General features: G+C 39.1%; 2 protein-coding genes across 2 annotated transcripts; one reads left to right on the forward strand and one right to left on the reverse strand.

Moving 5' to 3' along the window:
- Positions 1-380: 380 nt before the first annotated feature.
- LOC117323369 (regulator of microtubule dynamics protein 1-like) lies at positions 381-23,564 on the reverse strand. Its single transcript, XM_033878546.1, has 9 exons — positions 23,204-23,564; positions 19,405-19,615; positions 16,841-17,013; positions 15,686-15,761; positions 15,324-15,401; positions 14,686-14,784; positions 14,013-14,066; positions 13,749-13,829; positions 381-4,145 (listed from the first exon to the last, which is right to left on the reverse strand). Exons 1-9 carry the CDS (start codon positions 23,482-23,484, stop codon positions 4,092-4,094), a joined length of 1,107 nt encoding a protein of 368 aa, XP_033734437.1. The 5' UTR covers positions 23,485-23,564; the 3' UTR covers positions 381-4,091.
- Positions 23,565-23,757: 193 nt separating this feature from the next.
- LOC117323371 (GTP cyclohydrolase 1 feedback regulatory protein-like) lies at positions 23,758-26,346 on the forward strand. Its single transcript, XM_033878547.1, has 3 exons — positions 23,758-23,886; positions 24,194-24,288; positions 24,774-26,346. Exons 1-3 carry the CDS (start codon positions 23,851-23,853, stop codon positions 24,943-24,945), a joined length of 303 nt encoding a protein of 100 aa, XP_033734438.1. The 5' UTR covers positions 23,758-23,850; the 3' UTR covers positions 24,946-26,346.
- The last annotated feature ends 242 nt before the right edge of the window (positions 26,347-26,588 follow it).

The following is a 26,588-nucleotide window of genomic DNA, read 5'->3' on the forward strand; positions in this document are numbered from 1 at the left end:
ATATCTTTTTCAAAGTATTACATATATTTCCATTGGTACATACAGTAAAACTTTATCTCAAAGTCAGTTAGGCCATGAAAGCACTTTCAGTATTCAAGTTTACAGAGTACATTCTATATGATTTCAAACGTTAAAACTGAATTTGTGTTTACTGAAGTTGTAATAAAGTTTTGAATTATTACAGTTTGAGATAATGAAAGTTTGACTGTAGATCTATTTTGAGACTAATGAGAAGAAATCATTATGTTATCTTTTACCAGCTGAAATTTTACATCAGTGAAAAAAAAAAAATATACAAAATATACAAATTATCTCCCCTTGGTTATAAGTATTACAATTACAGTGTATGTATAAGCAAATGATGCAACACAGATCCAATAGATTTTCAACAGGTTTTTAATCTTTTGATAAACAGTTCAACAATATCCACAATCTTTCATCACAGACTTCATACAAGTCACTGTTCAAAACAATGGAGACATCAGAGGATCTAGGCTAGACATGGCACATTTCTTACATATATAATACATTGTTGGTTTGTCGTGTCAAGAGATTAACGTTGAGCCAGCCACATGCATTTACCCCAGAATTACTACATGAATCTAATTTATATCTGATCCTACAGTTAAAAAATTTCATATTGCTTTAGATATTTACAATATATCTTTTATTTATAAAGATGTTAAGTCTATCTCAACTAGCTATATAAAACTACACTGTACTACAAAATCTGTTTTCAACATTGAAAGATTTTTTTTCTCTGCTGTGAAGATGCTTTAATTTGAAATTACATCTTACGAACAATATACTTGGTATACATCATTTAAACAAAGACATATTTGATAATTATTGATGTGCCTGCTATTTCATTAAATGTTGTATATTTTGTTCTTTACTTAACATAACAATAACAAGTCATTCTCCTGTGACTGACACATCTTAAGAGTATTCTTCAAGAAAATGTTATTTTGTTCGTTCATGGAGAAATAGGTTTAAATTGGAATTTCAAATATTGGATTGATACATTACTAATACTATGGCAGAGCATATGAATCATCTTGTATGGAATTCATTTTATTGTGTCTATCACACGGAGTTAAATACTTGATATTAATTTCACAAAACATGATAAAAACTAACATATATTTTAAAAGGAAACAATAAAATATATAAAACTTCATCAATGCCGTATCATAACGGCCATCAAATCAGAGCATTAAAAATTGAGTCAAAATTTTGTAAATTATCAAAGACTTGATAGGTTTTCACTTATAACAAGAATGAACTTGCAGATTCTTACAACACAGGTAACGGATACAATGTACATGGTTCTCACTGCTAACATATACAATGTACATGGTTCTCACTGCTAACATATACAATGTACATGGTTCTCACAGCTAACACACACAATGTACATGGTTCTCACAGCTAACACATATAATGTACATGGTTCTCACAGCTAACAGACACAATGTACATGGTTCTCACTGCTAACACACACAATGTACATGGTTCTCACTGCTAACATATACAATGTACATGGTTCTCACAGCTAACACACACAATGTACATGGTTCTCACTGCTAACACAGACAATTAACATGGTTCTCACTGCTAACATATACAATGTACATGGTTCTCACAGCTAACACATACAATGTACATGGTTCTCACAGCTAACATATACAATGTACATGGTTCTCACTGCTAACACACACAATGTACATGGTTCTCACAGCTAACACACACAATGTACATGGTTCTCACAGCTAACACAGACGATGTACATGGCTCTCACTGCTAACACATACAATGTACATGGTTCTCACAGCTAACACATACAATGTACATGGCTCTCACTGCTAACACACACAATGTACATGGTTCTCACAGCTAACACATACAATGTACATGGTTCTCACAGCTAACATATACAATGTACATGGTTCTCACTGCTAACACAGACGATGTACATGGTTCTCACAGCTAACATACAATGTACATGGTTCTCACAGCTAACATACAATGTACATGGTTCTCACAGCTAACATATACAATGTACATGGTTCTCACAGCTAACACACACAATGTACATGGTTCTCACAGCTAACACATATAATGTACATGGTTCTCACAGCTAACAGACACAATGTACATGGTTCTCACAGCTAACACACACAATGTACATGGTTCTCACAGCTAACACACACAATGTACATGGTTCTCACAGTAAACACATACAATGTACATGGTTCTCACAGCTAACACATAAAATGTACATGGTTTTTCACTACAAAATATACAATGTACATATACCTGGTTCTCACTATTAAAACATTTAATGAAGTTGTTTTCTCATTACATATATTTTCACAACTGTCACACAAAAATCAGGGTGCTTACAAATCTGCCTAAACCAAATTCAAGACTATTTCAAAGCTTCTCAAGGCTAAAATTAAACTTTCAAGGAGCTTTTCGTAAGAAATATTATCAATAATACATTTAACATAAAGGATTTTTCCAATTCCTACTGCTTCATACTTTACATGTGGTATTTCAGTATTGATTCGCCAATTTCATTTTCTTGAGGTCTTATAAGTTTGAGACGCAAAATGCTTTTAAAAATTTGCATTAGAACTGTCATCTTTGAATCTATCAACCAAACTTTAAACAAAGAGCTTCTTTTCCAATTTGAATTGAGAGTTGTAATTACATACAACAACGAGTCACAACACATACAACAGTTATTATTCTTACTTCATTACAATTCACAGTTTACAATATTGATGAATCACTGAAGATTTCTTCACATGATTTGATGATGATAATTGTTCCCATTCAACCAAAGTTAACATTTCATCATCATACTTTTGTAACAAACTGATGATAATAAAAAAGATAAAATCTTTTAAAAGTTACATAGGCATCAAATCAACCGATAAGGGTGAGGAACAAATCACATTTTGGAGAAAGCAATTTCATATTTATATTTGATAAGCTATTCTAGAGTAAATGGATTTATCTACAAATTCAGTATCCATGGCATTTCAGGATTTCTTAAAAAATATCATGGGTAAATTGATCATAGCATGCAGTATGATTTTCTAAAATTCCTACTTTTCAATGATCTGGTGTTTGAAAGTTAACGAATTAAAGTGTCCTGTGAAAAATGTTCTTAATACCATAACATTGGTTATTTAAATACCAATCAATATAAAATACATTTATATTGTAGTCTTATTTTCTGATTGCGTAGTCTAGGATGACATGTCTGATATCATACAAATACAAAATATTCAGTTTTAACACGCTCAGGTACATATACAAATTCAATTTCTGAGCAAATGTTTTGAATGTGGAATTCAAGTCATTGAAAATGTGAAATGTTCTCTGCACACAAATTTGAGCATATGAAAGAATGGTTTGATCACAATGGCTAAACAGAAACAAAATTCTTTGTAGATCTCAGTTCTGATGATCTCGGCTTTAATCAAGATCATGCATTTATTTTAAAATATGGGATATAAAATACAGGATTTTAGACCTGAATGAGGTACCTCCATATCAGATATTGGAGAATCAGTTTTTATTTTCATTTCTTAAATATCCTCTAATCAGTGAAATCCAAGACCAGCTCAATTGTCTTAATTTCTTCAAAATATTTTCAATTAACTTTTCAGATCAGTATACAATAACATCTGTCTGTAACTCTCTTTATCTGTGAATAATAACCATATTGCAAATTGACACACAATTTAATTTGGTTTCTCTATCACAGTTGGATAAAATCACAATATATTGAAACTCTGTAGTGCAAAATGCAGTCATTTTACAAAGCATGTTTTAGATTGTGACCAGAGAATTGTTTTTCAAAACAAATTTTCTAGTTGCCATAACTAATTACAAATGGTGAATTTAAGGCGACATGGCCACCAAAATAGGTGCCACTTTCAGCCCTGAATAAATTTCAATCAGAATATCATGATTTTTTTCATTTTGATTTTGTAAAATAGCAAGGAAAATATTGCTGTCATCTGACACACCCTGGATTCCATATCTGTAATACTGTATATAGCGGACTGTACAGACTATCGCCTGTGCTTAGCCAGCAAGGCTTCCACTTCTGTCTGCGAGGCTTTGTCCTGTAGAGAGAATGCAAGGTCAAAATATAAACAGCTTGTATGAAGAGTTATAGGCTAAAATACAATACATAGAAGAAAGGATCAATGTCCAACATATCCCAAGGTCAATTTTCAAAGAGATCAAGGTCAAAACATAGTAGCATGTAGATAGAGTTCAAAGGTAAAAAAACAAACTCTAGTAAGTTCAAAGCGTAAGCATATATATAGATATATATACATGTACATGTTTCTCTCGGTACAACTCTGCAGGATATTTTAGGTCAGCTATGCTATTCTATAGTACCATATTAGTCCTGTAATATAGCAAGTGGGTCAACAAAATCTTTCATTAAAGGTGACTTTAACAACTGGGATAGTGACAGGTGGCCTATACTTACATCCTGACTAACTACTGGGATGGTGACAGGTGACCTATACTAACTACTGGGATGGTGACAGGTGACCTATACTAACTACTGGGATGGTGACAGGTGACCTATACTTACATCCTGACTAACTACTGGGATGGTGACAGGTGACCTATACTAACTACTGGGATGGTGACAGGTGACCTATACTTACATCCTGACTAACTACTGGGATGGTGACAGGTGACCTATACTAACTACTGGGATGGTGACAGGTGACCTATACTTACAACCTGACTAACTACAATGGTGACAGGTGACCTATACTAACATCCTGACTAACTACTGGGATAGTGACAGGTGGCCTATACTAACATCCTGACTAACTACTGGGATAGTGACAGGTGACCTATACTTACATCCTGACTAACTCCTGGGATGGTGACAGGTGACCTATACTTACAACCTGACTAACTACTGGGATGGTGACAGGTGACCTATACTTACAACCTGACTAACTCCTGGGATGGTGACAGGTGACCTATACTTACATCCTGAATAACTACTGGGATGGTGACAGGTGACCTATACTTACATCCTGACTAACTACTGGGATGGTGACAGGTGACCTATACTTACAACCTGACTAACTCCTGGGATGGTGACAGGTGACCTATACTAACTACTGTGATAGTGACAGGTGGCCTATACTTACATCCTGACTAACTACTGGGATGGTGACAGGTGACCTATACTTACAACCTGACTAACTCCTGGGATGGTGACAGGTGACCTATACTTACATCCTGACTAACTACTGGGATGGTGACAGGTGACCTATACTTACATCCTGACTAACTACTGGGATGGTGACAGGTGACCTATACTTACAACCTGACTAACTCCTGGGATGGTGACAGGTGACCTATACTAACTACTGGGATAGTGACAGGTGGCCTATACTTACATCCTGACTAACTACAGGGATGGTGACAGGTGACGTATACTAACTACTAGGATGGTGACAGGTGACCTATACTTACAACCTGACTAACTACTGGGATGGTGACAGGTGACCTATACTAACTACTGGGATGGTGACAGGTGACCTATACTTACATCCTGACTAACTACTGGGACAGTGACAGGTGACCTATACTTGCATCCTGACTAACTACTGGGACAGTGACAGGTGACCTATACTTACATCCTGACTAACTACTGGGATGGTGACAGGTGACCTATACTAACTACTGGGATGGTGACAGGTGGCCTATACTTACATCCTGACTAACTACTGGGATGGTGACAGGTGACCTATACTTACATCCTGACTAACTACTGGGACAGTGACAGGTGACCTATACTTACAACCTGACTAACTCCTGGGATGGTGACAGGTGACCTATACTAACTACTGGGATAGTGACAGGTGGCCTATACTTACATCCTGACTAACTACTGGAATGGTGACAGGTGACCTATACTTACTACTGGGATGGTGACAGGTGACCTATACTTACATCCTGACTAACTACTGGGATGGTGACAGGTGACCTATACTTACATCCTGACTAACTACTGGGACAGTGACAGGTGACCTATACTTACATCCTGACTAACTACTGGGATGGTGACAGGTGACCTATACTTACATCCTGACTAACTACTGGGACAGTGACAGGTGACCCTATACTTACTACTGGGATGGTGACAGGTGACCTATACTTGCATCCTGACTAACTACTGGACAGTGACAGTGACCTATACTACTACTGGGTGACAGTGACCTATACTTACATCCTGACTAACTACTGGGATGGTGACAGGTGACCTATACTAACTACTGGGATGGTGACAGGTGACCTATACTTACTACTACTGGGATAGTGACAGGTGACCTATACTTACATCCTGACTAACTACTGGGATGGTGACAGGTGACCTATACTTACTACTGGGATGGTGACAGGTGACCTATACTTACTACTGGGATGGTGACAGGTGACCTATACTTACTACTGGGATGGTGACAGGTGACCTATACTTACATCCTGACTAACTACTGGGATGGTGACAGGTGACCTATACTAACTACTGGGATGGTGACAGGTGACCTATACTAACTACTGGAATGGTGACAGGTGACCTATACTAACTACTGGGATGGTGACAGGTGACCTATACTTGCATCCTGACTAACTACAGGGATGGTGACAGGTGACCTATACTAACTACTGGGATGGTGACAGGTGACCTATACTTGCATCCTGACTAACTACTGGGACAGTGACAGGTGACCTATACTTACATCCTGACTAACTACTGGGATGGTGACAGGTGGCCTATACTTACAACCTGACTAACTACTGGGATGGTGACAGGTGACCTATACTAACTACTGGGGTGGTGACAGGTGACCTATACTTACATCCTGACTAACTACTGGGATGGTGACAGGTGACCTATACTTACTACTGGGATGGTGACAGGTGACCTATACTTACATCCTGACTAACTACTGGGATGGTGACAGGTGACCTATACTTACTACTGGGATGGTGACAGGTGACCTATACTAACTACTGGGATGGTGACAGGTGACCTATACTAACTACTGGGATGGTGACAGGTGACCTATACTAACTACTGGGATGATGACAGGTGACCTATACTTACATCCTGACTAACTCCTGGGATGGTGACAGGTGACCTATACTAACTACTGGGATGGTGACAGGTGACCTATACTAACTACTGGGATGGTGACAGGTGACCTATACTAACTACTGGGATGGTGACAGGTGACCTATACTTACATCCTGACTAACTACTGGGATGGTGACAGGTGACCTATACTTACATCCTGACTAACTACTGGGATGGTGACAGGTGACCTATACTAACTACTGGGATGGTGACAGGTGGCCTATACTTACATCCTGACTAACTACTGGGATAGTGACAGGTGACCTATACTAACTACTGGGATGGTGACAGGTGACATATACTAACTACTGGGATGGTGACAGGTGACATATACTTACATCCTGACTAACTCCTGGGATGGTGACAGGTGACCTATACTAACTACTAGGATGGTGACAGGTGACCTATACTTACATCCTGACTAACTACTGGGATGGTGACAGGTGACCTATACTAACTACTGGGATGGTGACAGGTGACCTATACTTACATCCTGACTAACTACTGGGATGGTGACAGGTGACCTATACTTACAACCTGACTAACTACTGGGATGGTGACAGGTGACCTATACTTACATCCTGACTAACTACTGGGATGGTGACAGGTGACCTATACTAACTACTGGGATGGTGACAGGTGACCTATACTAACTACTGGGATGGTGACAGGTGACCCATACTAACTACTGGGATGGTGACAGGTGGCCTATACTTACAACCTGACTAACTACTGGGATGGTGACAGGTGACCTATACTAACTACTGGGGTGGTGACAGGTGACCTATACTTACATCCTGACTAACTACTGGGATGGTGACAGGTGACCTATACTTACTACTGGGATGGTGACAGGTGACCTATACTTACATCCTGACTAACTACTGGGATGGTGACAGGTGACCTATACTTACTACTGGGATGGTGACAGGTGACCTATACTAACTACTGGGATGGTGACAGGTGACCTATACTAACTACTGGGATGGTGACAGGTGACCTATACTAACTACTGGGATGATGACAGGTGACCTATACTTACATCCTGACTAACTCCTGGGATGGTGACAGGTGACCTATACTAACTACTGGGATGGTGACAGGTGACCTATACTAACTACTGGGATGGTGACAGGTGACCTATACTAACTACTGGGATGGTGACAGGTGACCTATACTTACATCCTGACTAACTACTGGGATGGTGACAGGTGACCTATACTTACATCCTGACTAACTACTGGGATGGTGACAGGTGACCTATACTAACTACTGGGATGGTGACAGGTGGCCTATACTTACATCCTGACTAACTACTGGGATAGTGACAGGTGACCTATACTAACTACTGGGATGGTGACAGGTGACATATACTAACTACTGGGATGGTGACAGGTGACATATACTTACATCCTGACTAACTCCTGGGATGGTGACAGGTGACCTATACTAACTACTAGGATGGTGACAGGTGACCTATACTTACATCCTGACTAACTACTGGGATGGTGACAGGTGACCTATACTAACTACTGGGATGGTGACAGGTGACCTATACTTACATCCTGACTAACTACTGGGATGGTGACAGGTGACCTATACTTACAACCTGACTAACTACTGGGATGGTGACAGGTGACCTATACTTACATCCTGACTAACTACTGGGATGGTGACAGGTGACCTATACTTACAACCTGACTAACTACTGGGATGGTGACAGGTGACCTATACTAACTACTGGGGTGGTGACAGGTGACCTATACTTACTACTGGGATGGTGACAGGTGACCTATACTAACTACTGGGATGGTGACAGGTGACCTATACTAACTACTGGGATGGTGACAGGTGACATATACTAACTACTGGGATGGTGACAGGTGACCTATACTTACATCCTGACTAACTACTGGGATGGTGACAGGTGACCTATACTTACATCCTGACTAACAACTGGGATAGTGACAGGTGGCCTATACTTACAACCTGACTAACTAATGGGATGGTGACAGGTGACCTATACTTACATCCTGACTAACTACTGGGATGGTGACAGGTGACCTATACTTACTACTGGGATGGTGACAGGTGACCTATACTAACTACTGGGATGGTGACAGGTGACCTATACTAACTACTGGGATGGTGACAGGTGACCTATACTTACATCCTGACTAACTACTGGGATGGTGACAGGTGACCTATACTAACAACTGGGATGGTGACAGGTGACCTATACTTACATCCTGACTAACTACTGGGATGGTGACAGGTGACCTATACTTACATCCTGACTAACTACTGGGATGGTGACAGGTGACCTATACTTACTACTGGGATGGTGACAGGTGACCTATACTTACATCCTGACTAACTACTGGGATGGTGACAGGTGACCTATACTTACATCCTGACTAACTACTGGGACAGTGACAGGTGACCTATACTTACTACTGGGATGGTGACAGGTGACCTATACTTACATCCTGACTAACTACTGGGACAGTGACAGGTGACCTATACTTACTACTGGGATGGTGACAGGTGACCTATACTTACATCCTGACTAACTACTGGGATGGTGACAGGTGACCTATACTAACTACTGGGATGGTGACAGGTGACCTATACTTGCATCCTGACTAACTACTGGGACAGTGACAGGTGACCTATACTTACATCCTGACTAACTACTGGGATGGTGACAGGTGACCTATACTAACTACTGGGATGGTGACAGGTGACCTATACTAACTACTGGGATAGTGACAGGTGGCCTATACTTACATCCTGACTAACTACTGGGATGGTGACAGGTGACCTATACTTACTACTGGGATGGTGACAGGTGACCTATACTTACTACTGGGATGGTGACAGGTGACCTATACTTACATCCTGACTAACTACTGGGATGGTGACAGGTGACCTATACTAACTACTGGGATGGTGACAGGTGACCTATACTAACTACTGGAATGGTGACAGGTGACCTATACTAACTACTGGGATGGTGACAGGTGACCTATACTTGCATCCTGACTAACTACTTGGATGGTGACAGGTGACCTATACTAACTACTGGGATGGTGACAGGTGACCTATACTTGCATCCTGACTAACTACTGGGACAGTGACAGGTGACCTATACTTACATCCTGACTAACTACTGGGATGGTGACAGGTGGCCTATACTTACAACCTGACTAACAACTGGGATGGTGACAGGTGACCTATACTAACTACTGGGGTGGTGACAGGTGACCTATACTTACATCCTGACTAACTACTGGGATGGTGACAGGTGACGTATACTTACTACTGGGATGGTGACAGGTGACCTATACTAACTACTGGGATGGTGACAGGTGACCTATACTAACTACTGGGATGGTGACAGGTGACCTATACTTACATCCTGACTAACTACTGGGATGGTGACAGGTGACCTATACTAACTACTGGGATGGTGACAGGTGACCTATACTTACATCCTGACTAACTACTGGGATGGTGACAGGTGACCTATACTTACATCCTGACTAACTACTGGGATGGTGACAGGTGACCTATACTTACTACTGGGATGGTGACAGGTGACCTATACTTACATCCTGACTAACTACTGGGATGGTGACAGGTGACCTATACTTACATCCTGACTAACTACTGGGACAGTGACAGGTGACCTATACTTACTACTGGGATGGTGACAGGTGACCTATACTTACATCCTGACTAACTACTGGGACAGTGACAGGTGACCTATACTTACTACTGGGATGGTGACAGGTGACCTATACTTACATCCTGACTAACTACTGGGATGGTGACAGGTGACCTATACTAACTACTGGGATGGTGACAGGTGACCTATACTTGCATCCTGACTAACTACTGGGACAGTGACAGGTGACCTATACTTACATCCTGACTAACTACTGGGATGGTGACAGGTGACCTATACTAACTACTGGGATGGTGACAGGTGACCTATACTAACTACTGGGATAGTGACAGGTGGCCTATACTTACATCCTGACTAACTACTGGGATGGTGACAGGTGACCTATACTTACTACTGGGATGGTGACAGGTGACCTATACTTACTACTGGGATGGTGACAGGTGACCTATACTTACATCCTGACTAACTACTGGGATGGTGACAGGTGACCTATACTAACTACTGGGATGGTGACAGGTGACTTATACTAACTACTGGAATGGTGACAGGTGACCTATACTAACTACTGGGATGGTGACAGGTGACCTATACTTGCATCCTGACTAACTACTTGGATGGTGACAGGTGACCTATACTAACTACTGGGATGGTGACAGGTGACCTATACTTGCATCCTGACTAACTACTGGGACAGTGACAGGTGACCTATACTTACATCCTGACTAACTACTGGGATGGTGACAGGTGGCCTATACTTACAACCTGACTAACTACTGGGATGGTGACAGGTGACCTATACTAACTACTGGGGTGGTGACAGGTGACCTATACTTACATCCTGACTAACTACTGGGATGGTGACAGGTGACCTATACTTACTACTGGGATGGTGACAGGTGACCTATACTTACATCCTGACTAACTACTGGGATGGTGACAGGTGACCTATACTTACTACTGGGATGGTGACAGGTGACATATACTAACTACTGGGATGGTGACAGGTGACCTATACTTACATCCTGACTAACTACTGGGATGGTGACAGGTGACGTATACTTACTACTGGGATGGTGACAGGTGACCTATACTTACATCCTGACTAACTACTGGGATGGTGACAGGTGACCTATACTAACTACTGGGATGGTGACAGGTGACCTATACTTGCATCCTGACTAACTACTGGGACAGTGACAGGTGACCTATACTTACATCCTGACTAACTACTGGGATGGTGACAGGTGACCTATACTAACTACTGGGATGGTGACAGGTGACCTATACTAACTACTGGGATAGTGACAGGTGGCCTATACTTACATCCTGACTAACTACTGGGATGGTGACAGGTGACCTATACTTACTACTGGGATGGTGACAGGTGACCTATACTTACTACTGGGATGGTGACAGGTGACCTATACTTACATCCTGACTAACTACTGGGATGGTGACAGGTGACCTATACTAACTACTGGGATGGTGACAGGTGACCTATACTAACTACTGGAATGGTGACAGGTGACCTATACTAACTACTGGGATGGTGACAGGTGACCTATACTTGCATCCTGACTAACTACTTGGATGGTGACAGGTGACCTATACTAACTACTGGGATGGTGACAGGTGACCTATACTTGCATCCTGACTAACTACTGGGACAGTGACAGGTGACCTATACTTACATCCTGACTAACTACTGGGATGGTGACAGGTGGCCTATACTTACAACCTGACTAACTACTGGGATGGTGACAGGTGACCTATACTAACTACTGGGGTGGTGACAGGTGACCTATACTTACATCCTGACTAACTACTGGGATGGTGACAGGTGACCTATACTTACTACTGGGATGGTGACAGGTGACCTATACTTACTACTGGGATGGTGACAGGTGACCTATACTTACTACTGGGATGGTGACAGGTGACCTATACTAACTACTGGGATGGTGACAGGTGACCTATACTAACTACTGGGATGGTGACAGGTGACCTATACTAACTACTGGGATGATGACAGGTGACCTATACTTACATCCTGACTAACTCCTGGGATGGTGACAGGTGACCTATACTAACTACTGGGATGGTGACAGGTGACCTATACTTACATCCTGACTAACTACTGGGATGGTGACAGGTGACCTATACTAACTACTGGGATGGTGACAGGTGACCTATACTTACATCCTGACTAACTACTGGGATGGTGACAGGTGACCTATACTTACATCCTGACTAACTACTGGGATGGTGACAGGTGACCTATACTTACTACTGGGATGGTGACAGGTGACCTATACTAACTACTGGGATGGTGACAGGTGACCTATACTAACTACTGGGATGATGACAGGTGACCTATACTTACATCCTGACTAACTCCTGGGATGGTGACAGGTGACCTATACTAACTACTGGGATGGTGACAGGTGACCTATACTTACATCCTGACTAACTACTGGGATGGTGACAGGTGACCTATACTTACTACTGGGATGGTGACAGGTGACATATACTAACTACTGGGATGGTGACAGGTGACCTATACTTACATCCTGACTAACTACTGGGATGGTGACAGGTGACGTATACTAACTACTGGGATGGTGACAGGTGACCTATACTAACTACTGGAATGGTGACAGGTGACGTATACTAACTACTGGGATGGTGACAGGTGACCTATACTTACAACCTGACTAACTACAATGGTGACAGGTGACCTATACTAACATCCTGACTAACTACTGGGATGGTGACAGGTGACCTATACTAACTACTGGGATGGTGACAGGTGACCTATACTAACTACTGGGATGGTGACAGGTGACCTATACTTACATCCTGACTAACTACTGGGATGGTGACAGCCTTTTCCAACCATACAACAGCTTGTACATTGTTACTTTGTTGAAGGTAGCACTGCAATTACAAAACAATTTACTCAGACACTATGGACTATCAGCTTTTGCTTTCAGCCTGTACAGTATATAATTATAATCAGGAGATTAGATTTTATCTTTTATTTTTACAAGAATAAAATCATTGTTCATAAATGTGATAAATAGGTATGTTATCATTCCTTATCCAAACAAAGATATTCACCTTGGCAATAAATAACATGTTTTCTTTCCATTTTCCTGGGTTCAGTCTTTCAGCCTGAAAGTCAGAAATCATGGAAAATATATATCACATTACAACATAAACCTGATAAAGAAACAATGTATTGATGAGAAATTCTGAATCCCAGCTGTCTATTGTGTAATGAGGAAGTGCCATACTGTTACAGAACTAGAAGTTTTTACTTGGCGGGTATACATAGAGTAACTGTGACATCTGGAGTTAAAGAGCAATTCCACCCAAAGTCAGGATATGCTTGAGTGTAAGTTAATTAATAAACAGTGCATGGGGTATACAGTATATTAAAATACATTTTAAGAAACAGCTTGTGTTATGCTTTGATGATGATGTCACTTCAATTGTGATGTCACAATACTCTCTGTTAAATGTAGCACTTTTCTTATACATTTGGTATTTCAATTAAATATAAACATTTTTTTGAATATAAAACCATTGCATTGTTTAAATATATCCCTGGTTCAGTTCAATAAAACGACTTATACACCTAAATGAAAGTCCATAACCAATTAAATGTTTTGAATTGAGAATCCCACGTAAGCAGTTTTGGCAAGGAATTATTCAAGGGAAGGAAACCAATGTTGAATTTATCTGAATATATTGTTTCATTCAATAGAAATATTTAAGATAATGATATTACCTCCAGAAAGTTTTGTAAGGCCTCTTCAACAGTCGCTGTAGGTGGGGTAGCATACAGGGCAGCAGCGGCCTTCCTCTCTATCCATGACAGCATGTATACCTGTCGGACCACTTATACATTACAGAAACACAATACCATGTATTGTTACATCACATCAGAAATAAACGAGGTATCGCTAAATGATACACATTCGCTCAATCCGTTCGGTATCTCCTTTTAACCCAAAATCGAATTTCTAGCAAGCAATCCTAATGAAGAAACAGTGTGTGAAGCCTGAGATTGATAGGTTCATTTGAAATCAAGTTATAGCAAGTGACCTTGACCTTTGACCCAGATAGAAATCCCAAGCAGTAGTAGTGTCCTGATTAGTATGATTGATAAATTACATAAATTACATAAAAGATAATTGTCTTATATCAATTAACAAACAAGTTTTATCAACCCATGATGTTCAAGATGGATGTGTACAAATCTCGGTGCAAACCAGAACCTCCATCGGAGAGAAGCATGTTGGGACAGCACAGGTGACCCTATACATTTTCACATCTTATTTAGGTATAAACCCCAAGCTCTCTTGGTGTGAGGCAATTCAAGTGTTCTACATACAGCACCACCAATTAACATGAGTGATTACATACCCCGAAACACCAGCGCCCCAACAGGTGGTGGTTAGAAGGATCATCTGGGTTAATCTGTATGGCTCGTTCTATATGTTCCTAGAAGAGTAGGGGGAAATAACAATTCTAAATACATGTAAGAAATATTGCAGAAGTATCTATATTTCAGTCCTGGGAATCAACATGTATTTGAATCTTCGTTTATGATTTATTTGATAATATTTCACTGTGAAATACATATACATTTTTGTACATTGTACTACTAAAGATGTAGGATCACAACGTACATGACAGACATGGCAAGGCCTGTGATTGGTTCAATTTGTTTTAGATAAGTAAATATATATTTATGTATAATCTTCATCAATCTCTATAATACTAACCTTGAACACATATCCATTTTTTATTTTTTCCTGCGTTCCTTCATAATCTCCAATACTTCCCACCGTAATTGCAAACCTGCACCAGAAAAGAAAATGTTTCATGGTTATAGGAAAGGCCGACCTAAAAAATGATCTAGCAATAAATTATGGATGTAAAATCAGAAGTATTGAGTGATACCAAATACATACATTTGCAAGTATAGAATGATGTGGATAATTTCCAGGTCTTTGTCAGAATTTTCACACACTGGGCCTAACTCATATAATAAGTATCTTACTTGAATGGCTATGTCATATAGAGTATATTGAATGACTTTAATAAATTTACAGGACATTGTCACAAATAACTCTAATTTTTCTATGTAATGTTGCCACAAATAATTCTAATTATTCTGTATATCATAACTCATATTCATAAGAATGCAGGTGAAAACTTTCAAGTTAATTTCTATATAAGGCAGACAAATTCAGACTTGGTTGGCATGTGTAGACAACTGTGTGACATCATATATTGTGATATCATAAATACTTTATGAGATCACAATAGTGTTTTTACATAAGTATATCATGCCTTTTGATACTGATGACCTAGGTGTATTTCATTTTGTTTGGTTTGTTTTTGTGTAACGTCCTAACAACCAGGGTCATTTAAGGATGTGCCAGGTTTTGGAGGTGGAGGAAAGCCGGAGTACCCGGAGAAAAACCACCGGCCTACGGTCAGTACCTGGCAACTGCCCCATGTAGGTTTAAAACTCGCAACCCAGAGGTGGAGGGCTAGTGTTAAAGTGTCGGGACACCTTAACCACTCGGCCACCGCGGCCCCCGTGTATTGCATGGCAGCAGGCCAGGGCAGTTATGTGATAAGTGAAGATTATATATGAAAGGTTTTTAGATAGTGTATACCAGGTAAATAATCTATTATATATATATATTTTACAATTATAGTCTTTTGATGAGGTTGATACATGGTTTAAAATAATATATATCGACTGAGGACGAAGTTTTTATTTCAGAAATACTTAGTCAACCACCATTTTTTACCTTTTTAAATTTGTTATCAGGAATCATGTGACAATATTTTAGCCAATAAGAAAGTGTTCAAATATTATTTTAAAATAAAAACATCTAAATTCCATTTTATCGAAGTTAACATACCATTTATGGGCGTTAGCACAATCCTCATTCAGTGTCAGGGCCTTGGCTGCACTATCCTTGGCACTGTACACCATTTCCTTTTTCTTATCCTCATGTCCTAGACTTCCTTCAATCTGGGACACCTGATATGTACACTTAGAAAGACGCCAGTGGAAGTCGGCATCATCCAGAAACTAGAATAGTGAAAATTTCATTATAGGGACACAAAAAATGGCCCAGTGGAAGTCCACATCATCCAGAAACTACTACAGTGAATATGTCATTATAGGGACACTTAGAAAGGCCCAGTGGAGGTCTGCATCATCCAGAAACTACTACAGTGAAAACTAGTGAAAATGTCATTATAGGGACACTTAGAAAGGCCCAGTGGAGGTCTGCATCATCCAGAAACTACTACAGTGAACAAGTCATTATAGGGACACTTAGAAAGGCCCAGTGGAGGTTCGCATCATCCAGAAACTACAACAGTGAGCATGTCATTATAGGGACACTTAGAAAGGTCCAGTGGAGGTCCGCATCATCCAGAAACTACAACAGTGAACATGTCATTATAGGGACACTTAGAAAGGCCCAGTGGAGGTCTGCATCATCCAGAAACTACAACAGTGAACAAGTCATTATTGGGACACTTAGAAAGATGTCAGTGGAGGTCTGCATCATCCAGAAACTACTACAGTGAAAACTAGTGAAAATGTCATTATAGGGACACTTAGAAAGGCCCAGTGAAGGTCTGCATCATCTAGAAACTACTACAGTTAACAACTCATTATAAGGACACTTAGAAAGATGTCAGTGGGAGTCTGCATCATCCAGAAACTACATCAGTGAACATGTCATTATAGGGACACTTAGAAAGGTCCAGTGGAGGTCTGCATCATCCAGAAACTACAACAGTGAACATGTCATTATAGGGACACTTAGAAAGATGTCAGTGGAGGTCCGCATCATGTCATTATAGAGACACTTAGAAAGGCCCAGTGGAAGTCCGCATCATCCAGAAACTACTACAGTGAACATGTCATTATAGGGAAACTTAGAAAGGCCCAGTGGAGGTCTGCATCATCCAGAAACTACTACAGTGAAAACTAGTGAAAATGTCATTATAGGGACACTTAGAAAGGCCCAGTGGAGGTCTGCATCATCCAGAAACTACTACAGTGAACAAGTCATTATAGGGACACTTAGAAAGGCCCAGTGGAGGTTCGCATCATCCAGAAACTACAACAGTGAGCATGTCATTATAGGGACACTTAGAAAGGTCCAGTGGAGGTCCGCATCATCCAGAAACTACAACAGTGAACATGTCATTATAGGGACACTTAGAAAGGCCCAGTGGAGGTCTGCATCATCCAGAAACTACAACAGTGAACAAGTCATTATTGGGACACTTAGAAAGATGTCAGTGGAGGTCTGCATCATCCAGAAACTACTACAGTGAAAACTAGTGAAAATGTCATTATAGGGACACTTAGAAAGGCCCAGTGAAGGTCTGCATCATCTAGAAACTACTACAGTTAACAACTCATTATAAGGACACTTAGAAAGATGTCAGTGGGAGTCTGCATCATCCAGAAACTACATCAGTGAACATGTCATTATAGGGACACTTAGAAAGGTCCAGTGGAGGTCTGCATCATCCAGAAACTACAACAGTGAACATGTCATTATAGGGACACTTAGAAAGATGTCAGTGGAGGTCCGCATCATGTCATTATAGAGACACTTAGAAAGGCCCAGTGGAAGTCCGCATCATCCAGAAACTACTACAGTGAACATGTCATTATAGGGAAACTTAGAGAGGCCCAGTGGAGGTCTGCATCATCCAGAAACTACAACAGTGAACATGTCATTATTGGGACACTTAGAAAGGCCCAGTGGAGGTCTGCATCATCTAGAAACTACTACAGTGAACAAGTCATTATAGGGACACTTAGAAAGGTCCAGTGGAGGTCCGCATCATCCAGAAACTACTACAGTGAAAACTAGTGAAAACGTCATTATAGGGACACTTAGAAAGGCCCAGTGGAGGTCTGCATCATCCAGAAACTACTACAGTGAACATGTCATTATAGGGACACTTAGAAAGGTCCAGTGGAGGTCCGCATCATCCAGAAACTACTACAGTGAAAACTAGTGAAAACGTCATTATAGGGACACTTAGAAAGGCCCAGTGGAGGTCTGCATCATCCAGAAACTACAACAGTGAACATGTCATTATTGGGACACTTAGAAAGGCCCAGTGGAGGTCTGCATCATCCAGAAACTACTACAGTGAACATGTCATTATGGGGACACTTAGAAAGATGTCAGTGGAAGTCCACATCATCCAGAAACTACAACAGTGAAAATGTCGTTATAGGGACATTTAGAAAGACCCAGTGGAGGTCTGCATCATCCAGAAACTACTACAGTGAACAAGTCCACATCATAGGGAAAATACAGCCTCAAATCATTATTAGAGTGTTCATGCATATTATCGAAAAAATATATCATTTAAGATTCATGTACTTTGAAATAATGAATGAATATTATTGTGGAATTGATTCTATAAAATCTCTAATGACCTGGGATTTGTGTTTCAGGAGAAGGCTGTAAGCTTTCTGTTTGTCATCGTCTCCCCCATCCAGAAGGTGATCCACTTGCTGGTAAACTTGGACTTTTTGTTCATCGACGGACTGTTGTCTGTTTGTCTGTCCAGGTGTGATATCCTCCACTTGTAATTCCCTGAAGGACTCGACAAACTCTTGATCACTTGGCGAACTAACAGTTCCTGACCTGCACAAAACCAAAATTCTGTGTGAACATATTGATAGTTTAACATTAGAACAGGATAAAATACTGCATAAAATCAGCCAAGTGTTTGAAGCCTAAATATACAGTTAGTCCACTGATTGGTTAAGTTTGGTTTATTTTGTTTAACATCCTATTAACAACCAGGGTCATTTAAGATGAAAGATGGAGGAAAGTCGGAGTACCTGCAGAAAAACCACTGGCCTACGGTCAGTACCAGGCAACTGCCACACGTGGGTTTCAAACTCGTGACCCAGAGGTGGAGGGCTAGTGATAAAGTGTCAGGAAACCTTAACCACTCGACCACCGTGTTAGGTAAAAAAAAAGAGTTACTACAGAAAATCCTAAAACTGTCTAATTATACACATATTTATCATGTACATGTACACTGTAAATTGGCAATCTAGAGGCCAAATACATACAACTTCGTCAATGAATGACATGGGCTTAAAGCATATAATATATATATTGCAAGAAAATGAAATAGGAATTTAAGCATTTTTTTTTTTAAATAACTACAATAGCCATGGGTGGACCTAGACCAGACAGGGGCCTATTGCAAGATATCTGCACCTTGAAAATTTGTATGTGGATTGTCTCCCTTTATTCATATTTTTTTATCCAAAAAAATAATTGTAATAGGATTGTGTTCCTTTGTCAGTAATTCACATTTTCAAACTCTCTTTTTGCTTTTTAATTTTCTTTTTACATAACTCAATACTTCTGTACAACAGAAAATGGATCTCCTCTTTGCATGATATATATTATGAGCTTATACATGTAGATAAATTACAAATGATCGGATATTATAATTTTGTGTACTATCATGGTAAGTTCAGATGAAACAGATCACATGCAGTTTCAATTTATTTTTCTATTGATTGACTGCTACCTTGACATACTTGTGTGATACATTTAGTATAATTTAACAAAAGGCCCATGGGCCTTGACAGTCACCTGAGTTTTGAAATAATTCAGTTAATTTTACCCTTTTTGGCCCCACCTATCAGCCCCTAGGGGGGGGGGGGGGGGGGGGGGGGGGGGGGGGGGGGGGGGGGGAAGTCAGAGCATAAATGTGCATACCCTCAAACTCATCCCATGCTGATTATGGTAACCAAGTTAGAATGAATTCCAACTGAAATCAACTAAATGATAGTCAAAGATGTGATTTCCCTATATATATGCCACTCTCCCGTAGCAAACTAGTACTTGAGACACCAGGGTTATGGAATTCACAATTTGGATAAAGCACCTAAAGACCCTTCCATCTATGAAAAGTATTTGATTCTACCTTATTTCGGTCATAAGAAGAATATTTCTGAAATTTCTGTCTCTTTTGGCCCTGCCCCTCAGTCCCCTGGGGGTGGAGACCATATAATTTACAATTTTAGTTGTCATTTGGCCATGGAAGGTTTCTGAAAAATTTCAGTGAAATTGGTTCAGGGGTTTCTGAGAAGTGGAAAATTGTTTAGGAACAGACAAATTACACCACACCCAATGACAGACAAAAGGCGATTAAAATATGTCACTTGAGACTTTTTCTTGGATGACCCAAAAAGGCAAAAAACAAGTTTTTGAGGTCAATCTCTCCAGAGTAAGCAATCTTTAAACTTTTACACAATAGTTTATATCTGCAGTGGAAATTCTTAATGTTATAAAAATGTAGACTTCTTGCTTTTAAAACCTGCAGAAATGTATGTGTCATTTATTCAAAATAGATAAATATCTTTTATTTATATTTATTACTGATTCAATCTGTTATTTCCAATTGATTTAAAATATAATCATAATTTTGGCCTAAGCTAATAGATAACCTAGTACATTTGTGCTGATGACATAACTCATGGTGTTATTTCCAATCTCAAACATATTAAACAATTTACCGGTATATAAAAAATGAACATGTACAAGATTATTTATCTGGTTGCTATCATGATCCAATGAACGAGATAGCCATCTCTGGCCATCTTACCATGTCTGGTGTAGGGCCAGAGAGCACAACCATATTATATGAAAACATGGATTTTTCCGACACTGTTTGGTGTCGCTATGATTTTGGTGCAGATAAAATAAAATCGGGCATGATATAACACCTAACTTAGATATATTGATAAGCGAGATATTTCTATACATTAAACACCTGTTTAATCCCTCGTTGGTTTTTAATTCCATCTGTATATATAGATCATTGACTATATTGCAAACTATGTAGGTCGCAGTTGGGCTAATCACCCTATCAGAGTATGATAGAGCAAGAAGAAAAAAAATAACATCTATTTCTATATAGTCTACCAATTACAATGCATTTTTGCGTTAAATAGAAAAGGCTTTGGGATGCAATAAGCTCAGTATCTTAGTATTCTTGATTTAAACAATGTAAGAAGAAAATTATATTTGGTCTTTTCGCTACATTGCGTTCCTGTTCGAGTATTTATTTGCATCGTCTCCCTGAATAAATCACCAATATGGGACTAAATGGGTGTTTGGAGGTAAATAAATATCTCATTCATCCATATTTGTAACTTAAGGTAGTTGTTATATCATGCCCAATTTTATGATGCACCAGATCTTAGCAACACCAAACGTGTCGGAGAATTCAACGTGTTCATATAGTAGGCCTTGTGCGCCCTGGCCACAGGGGCATGTCTAGTCTTATATTGAAAAATAGCCATGCCCCTGTGCTCTGGCCCTACACCAGACAAAGAAACTCGGGCTATGTGGCAGACAGGGGGTACAGTCGTTTCGGTACCTGGTCGTTTCGGTACTTTAAAAAAAAGTTGTTTCGGTACTTTTCGGAAGTCGGTTCGGCATTTTCAAAAAGTTGTTTCGGTACTAAACGAGTCGTTTCGGTACTTTAAGAGTTGTTTCGGTATTTCATTGTGATATTAAATAATGATAATTAACTGGTTGTTGGTTGTTTATTTAACGTTTACCTTACCGTCTGATTTGTTTATACAATCATGCACATCACACTTCAAACGTGATCACGGTTGTTTTCTTAAATGTTATATATACGTCCCGATATACTTAGTAATTTGTTTTATTGGTCTTACATGTTTTATATACGTCCCGATATACTTAGTAATTTATATACAAGATATCAAATAGCCATGGCGCATGTCTTCAAACCTCTGACATTTATAGGGACTTTAATCGTAGATTGTGACGGATTTAAGATGATGATAATAGGAACCATGAACAATGAAGCAATTCTGTTTAGCTCGAACGTAATGAATAGTCATTCATATTACAAACGTAAACGTTCATTCTGTTTGACTATTAGAGTTTTCTCCCTTTGTTCAGTTAGGATACTTGGTAAAAATAGCACAACAATCGTCAAAACATGGTCTTAAGACGTTCATTATTGGTCGAAAATAAGACTTATATTCAGGTACCGAAACTACTTTTGTAAATACCGAAACGACTTTCGCAAAGTACCGAAACGACTTCCGCAAGTACCGAAACAACTTCCGCAAGTACCGAAACGACCGAGTACCGAAACAACTTGGTACCGATACGACTTGAATTCGGCAGACAGATCTAGGAAAACTATACAAGTATCATAGAATGTACCCTCCATAAGCATCTTCAAACGTTTCATCATCATCATCGCCACTACTAGCATGTACGGAATAAAATCCCGGACTCCGGCGACGTTTCTTTTGTGTTTCCAGCTGCTGTCGGAGCTCTTTCACCTCAGCCTTGAGTTCGCTGATGGATGCAGACAGTCGCCGGATCTCCCTGAGAAAGGTCCCCGTTATTTTCAAGTAAAGGATAGTTCCACCTAAACCAATGAATATACCTGTCCCCAAAGCACCAAAGAAAGGCGCGTTTGGTCGCAAAAGGGAGGACATCTTGAGGTTAAAGAACCAAAACGAAACGAAACTAAAGAGTATCTGAAGACAAACAAACAGTCGGACTCTTCAACCGGATGTGGATAAGTACGTGTAGCGCCCTCTGTAAATAAACACGAAATACATACACGTTGTGGTGCACCAGTGGTCGGATGCAAGCATTTAAAATTATAGACATTTTTTGTTGACGCTGTTAGCTGTTGTATGCCATGATGATTATTATATATTAAAATTGTTGTTTATTTGTTTATATCAACATACTAAATCATCAACAAACCGTGTCGCTATGAATTAACGGTCCAAGGGCCCATAACTATAATTGATGCCTACTTATCAACTTCCGGTCAACTGTCAAAGAAAGTCAAAATGCCTCACGTTCTTATTAGCACTCAGATCCGTTTGGTAAGGCATTTGGATTTGTGTCAGTTAATATGAGCATTATAAGAATGTTAAAATACATCTTATTTTCCTTAAAATTATGACGGAATGGTACGATAATGAGCTAATTATTCAAAACAGTGATCTAGATTTCTACTCGTTTCTTATTAGGTCCTACTTCTACAAGTAATGGTGTATGTAGCCTAGTCATGGACTTTTAACAAACACTTACAAAACTTGTACAGTAAATGACAACCACACATGCATACAGGTACAACACAGTTACACAATACAATCATTTTAATTTATATATATATTTTGTTATTTTCAGGAAAGTGGTCCAACAGTTGTTGGAGATGAGTGGAGTGATAAGAAACTGATGGAACACCTAGGTGCCTCTATGATGAAGACATTAGGAAACAATTTGTATGTTACTCTCAGCAATATTTAATGTTAGAGGTTTAAAACAAGACAATGTACTTTGCAAACAAGCAGACTAAGAACATTTTATATGTATACTATAGGAGTAGATATACAAAAAAGATGTACATCTACATCTACATGTACCATGTATTATTTCAAAATGTGTTAGCAAAACATGTGCAAAGTTTAAATAATTTAAATAACAATAGCCTTTATGAAAGAATAGCAACAGTGACATTTTATTTCAGGATATCTAACATCAACCCAAAGAGCATATATATAAGATAATTGCTTACCATTCAGCCATTGGTGAATTATCATGTTGTTAAGTTGAAATGGTTTTCAGCTAATCAAATCATGGAGTGATGCATAAGAAATTATATTTCTGAAAACTGAGTTAGTGCAGTTAAATTTCCATAATCAAATGTTATAATTTTATCATTGTGCTAAGTGCTAAGTATGATTTTGGGGTATTTTTTTTCTTACAGTATGGAGTATCGTACACCTGACCCTCCCCGTGTGGTGCTGGATAAGCTAGAGAAGCTAGACTATCATGTGGTAGCCATGACTGGCATCGGCCAGACATGCATCTGGACCCTACACAAACCAGACCACAACACACTCGATAAAAAGGTTACCACCTCCAAAGGTGACAGTTGACTTGGGTATAGAGATATTACATAGACAACAGGCAATTTAGGAAGAAGACCTTCAGCATTATATGAAATCTATATGTATACACAGCATAGAAAGAAATAATGAAAATAAAATCACAGTATTATACAACATGTGGATAAAAGTATCTAGCAGGAAAATATTGGAAGTGTAACTTTATACAATAAGGGACCACAAACTACCCAAGAGTATGATTTTGAAAAAAAAACCAAAAAAAAAAAACCCAATAGATTTAATGTTTGCATATTGTCTTATTATTCAGACAACATATCATACAAATGTTTAAAGATATTTCTGTAACTTTTTGCTTTGTAATGTGGAATCATAATGGTGATAGAAGATACAATTTCATGCAAAGTCATCAATCCTTTGAAGATGAAATTTCACAAATACATTCAATCTGAATGGTAATGCTGTATTTTTACTCGAATAAGCACCCTCTCCTAGTGTTAATGTTAAGTACCAATTAATACTCAAATAAGCCCTCTCCTCTTGTGTTTGAGTTTAGTACCATATTTATCCTGAAATAAGCCCCCTCCCCTAGTGTAAAAGTTTAGTACCATATTTATCCTGAAATAAGTCCCCTCCCCTAGTGTTAATGTTTAGTAATGTATTTATCCTCAAGTAAGCACTCTCTTCTTTTGTTAAATTAAGTACCATATTACTCCTCAAATGCCCCCTCCCCTAGTGTAAGTTTATTCCCATATTTTCCCTCAGGTAAGTCCCCTCCCTTAGTGTTAAAGTTTAGTATGGTATTAACTCTAGTATCTTTTAATAAAGCCTTCCCTAGTGTAAAAAATACTGCTGTAGAAATCTTCAAATAAGGCCCCCACATCTAGTGTAAAATTTCAGTATTTAAGTTTGGGGAGGCCTTATTTGTGAACCACATCTAGCTTAATAATTTCAAATTGTTGATTCTGCTAAAATGAAGAGAGATTTGTATGTTTGGAAAGGGCTAATTTGTAGGAAGGGGCTTATTTGCATATAAATACAGTACATGTTTGGCTATGAGGGTTTCGGAATGATTAATGCAGTACTATTTGTTTACTCAAAATAACATTATATGGTTGATAAAATTACATTCGGTGTTTGATGAAAACCCACAGATATCATCATTTTGATGGTCTGTTACAGCAATGATTAAACAGAATATGAATATTAATAAGCTTGTAATTGGACTGTCAGCATTTTTGCATTTAATGTTAAATATCACTGGCCAGTCCTTATCTGCAAAGGAAAGGGTTTCACTACCAATGTCCATATGCAGAGATTTATTTATTGAAAGGGAAAGTGCAACTCCTGTTTTTGAGGATACCAAACTCTTGATTTGTTTTATATTATATGTCAGTCATTTTGGAACCGTTGACACTTTCCAAAAAAAAAAAAGTGCCAACAGTCCTCAAGTTGGTGAAGGGAATATTTATTTGGGAGAGGTCTTTTCACTGTATATGGGAGAGATGTGTTTGTATGTTTATTTTGTACGTGGTACATATGTTGCAGTGAATCAGAAATATATTTGAATCTCATTGTGCTTGTTAATATTTTCATTGTATCAATATAAATAATTGATGTGAATTTAAAAAATAAAAACTGGTATTCATGGAGAAAAGTTTGATTTTTTTTTGTAA

Source organism: Pecten maximus, chromosome 3 (genome assembly GCF_902652985.1).
Source record: "Pecten maximus chromosome 3, xPecMax1.1, whole genome shotgun sequence".
In the NCBI taxonomy this organism is placed as follows: domain Eukaryota; kingdom Metazoa; phylum Mollusca; class Bivalvia; order Pectinida; family Pectinidae; genus Pecten; species Pecten maximus.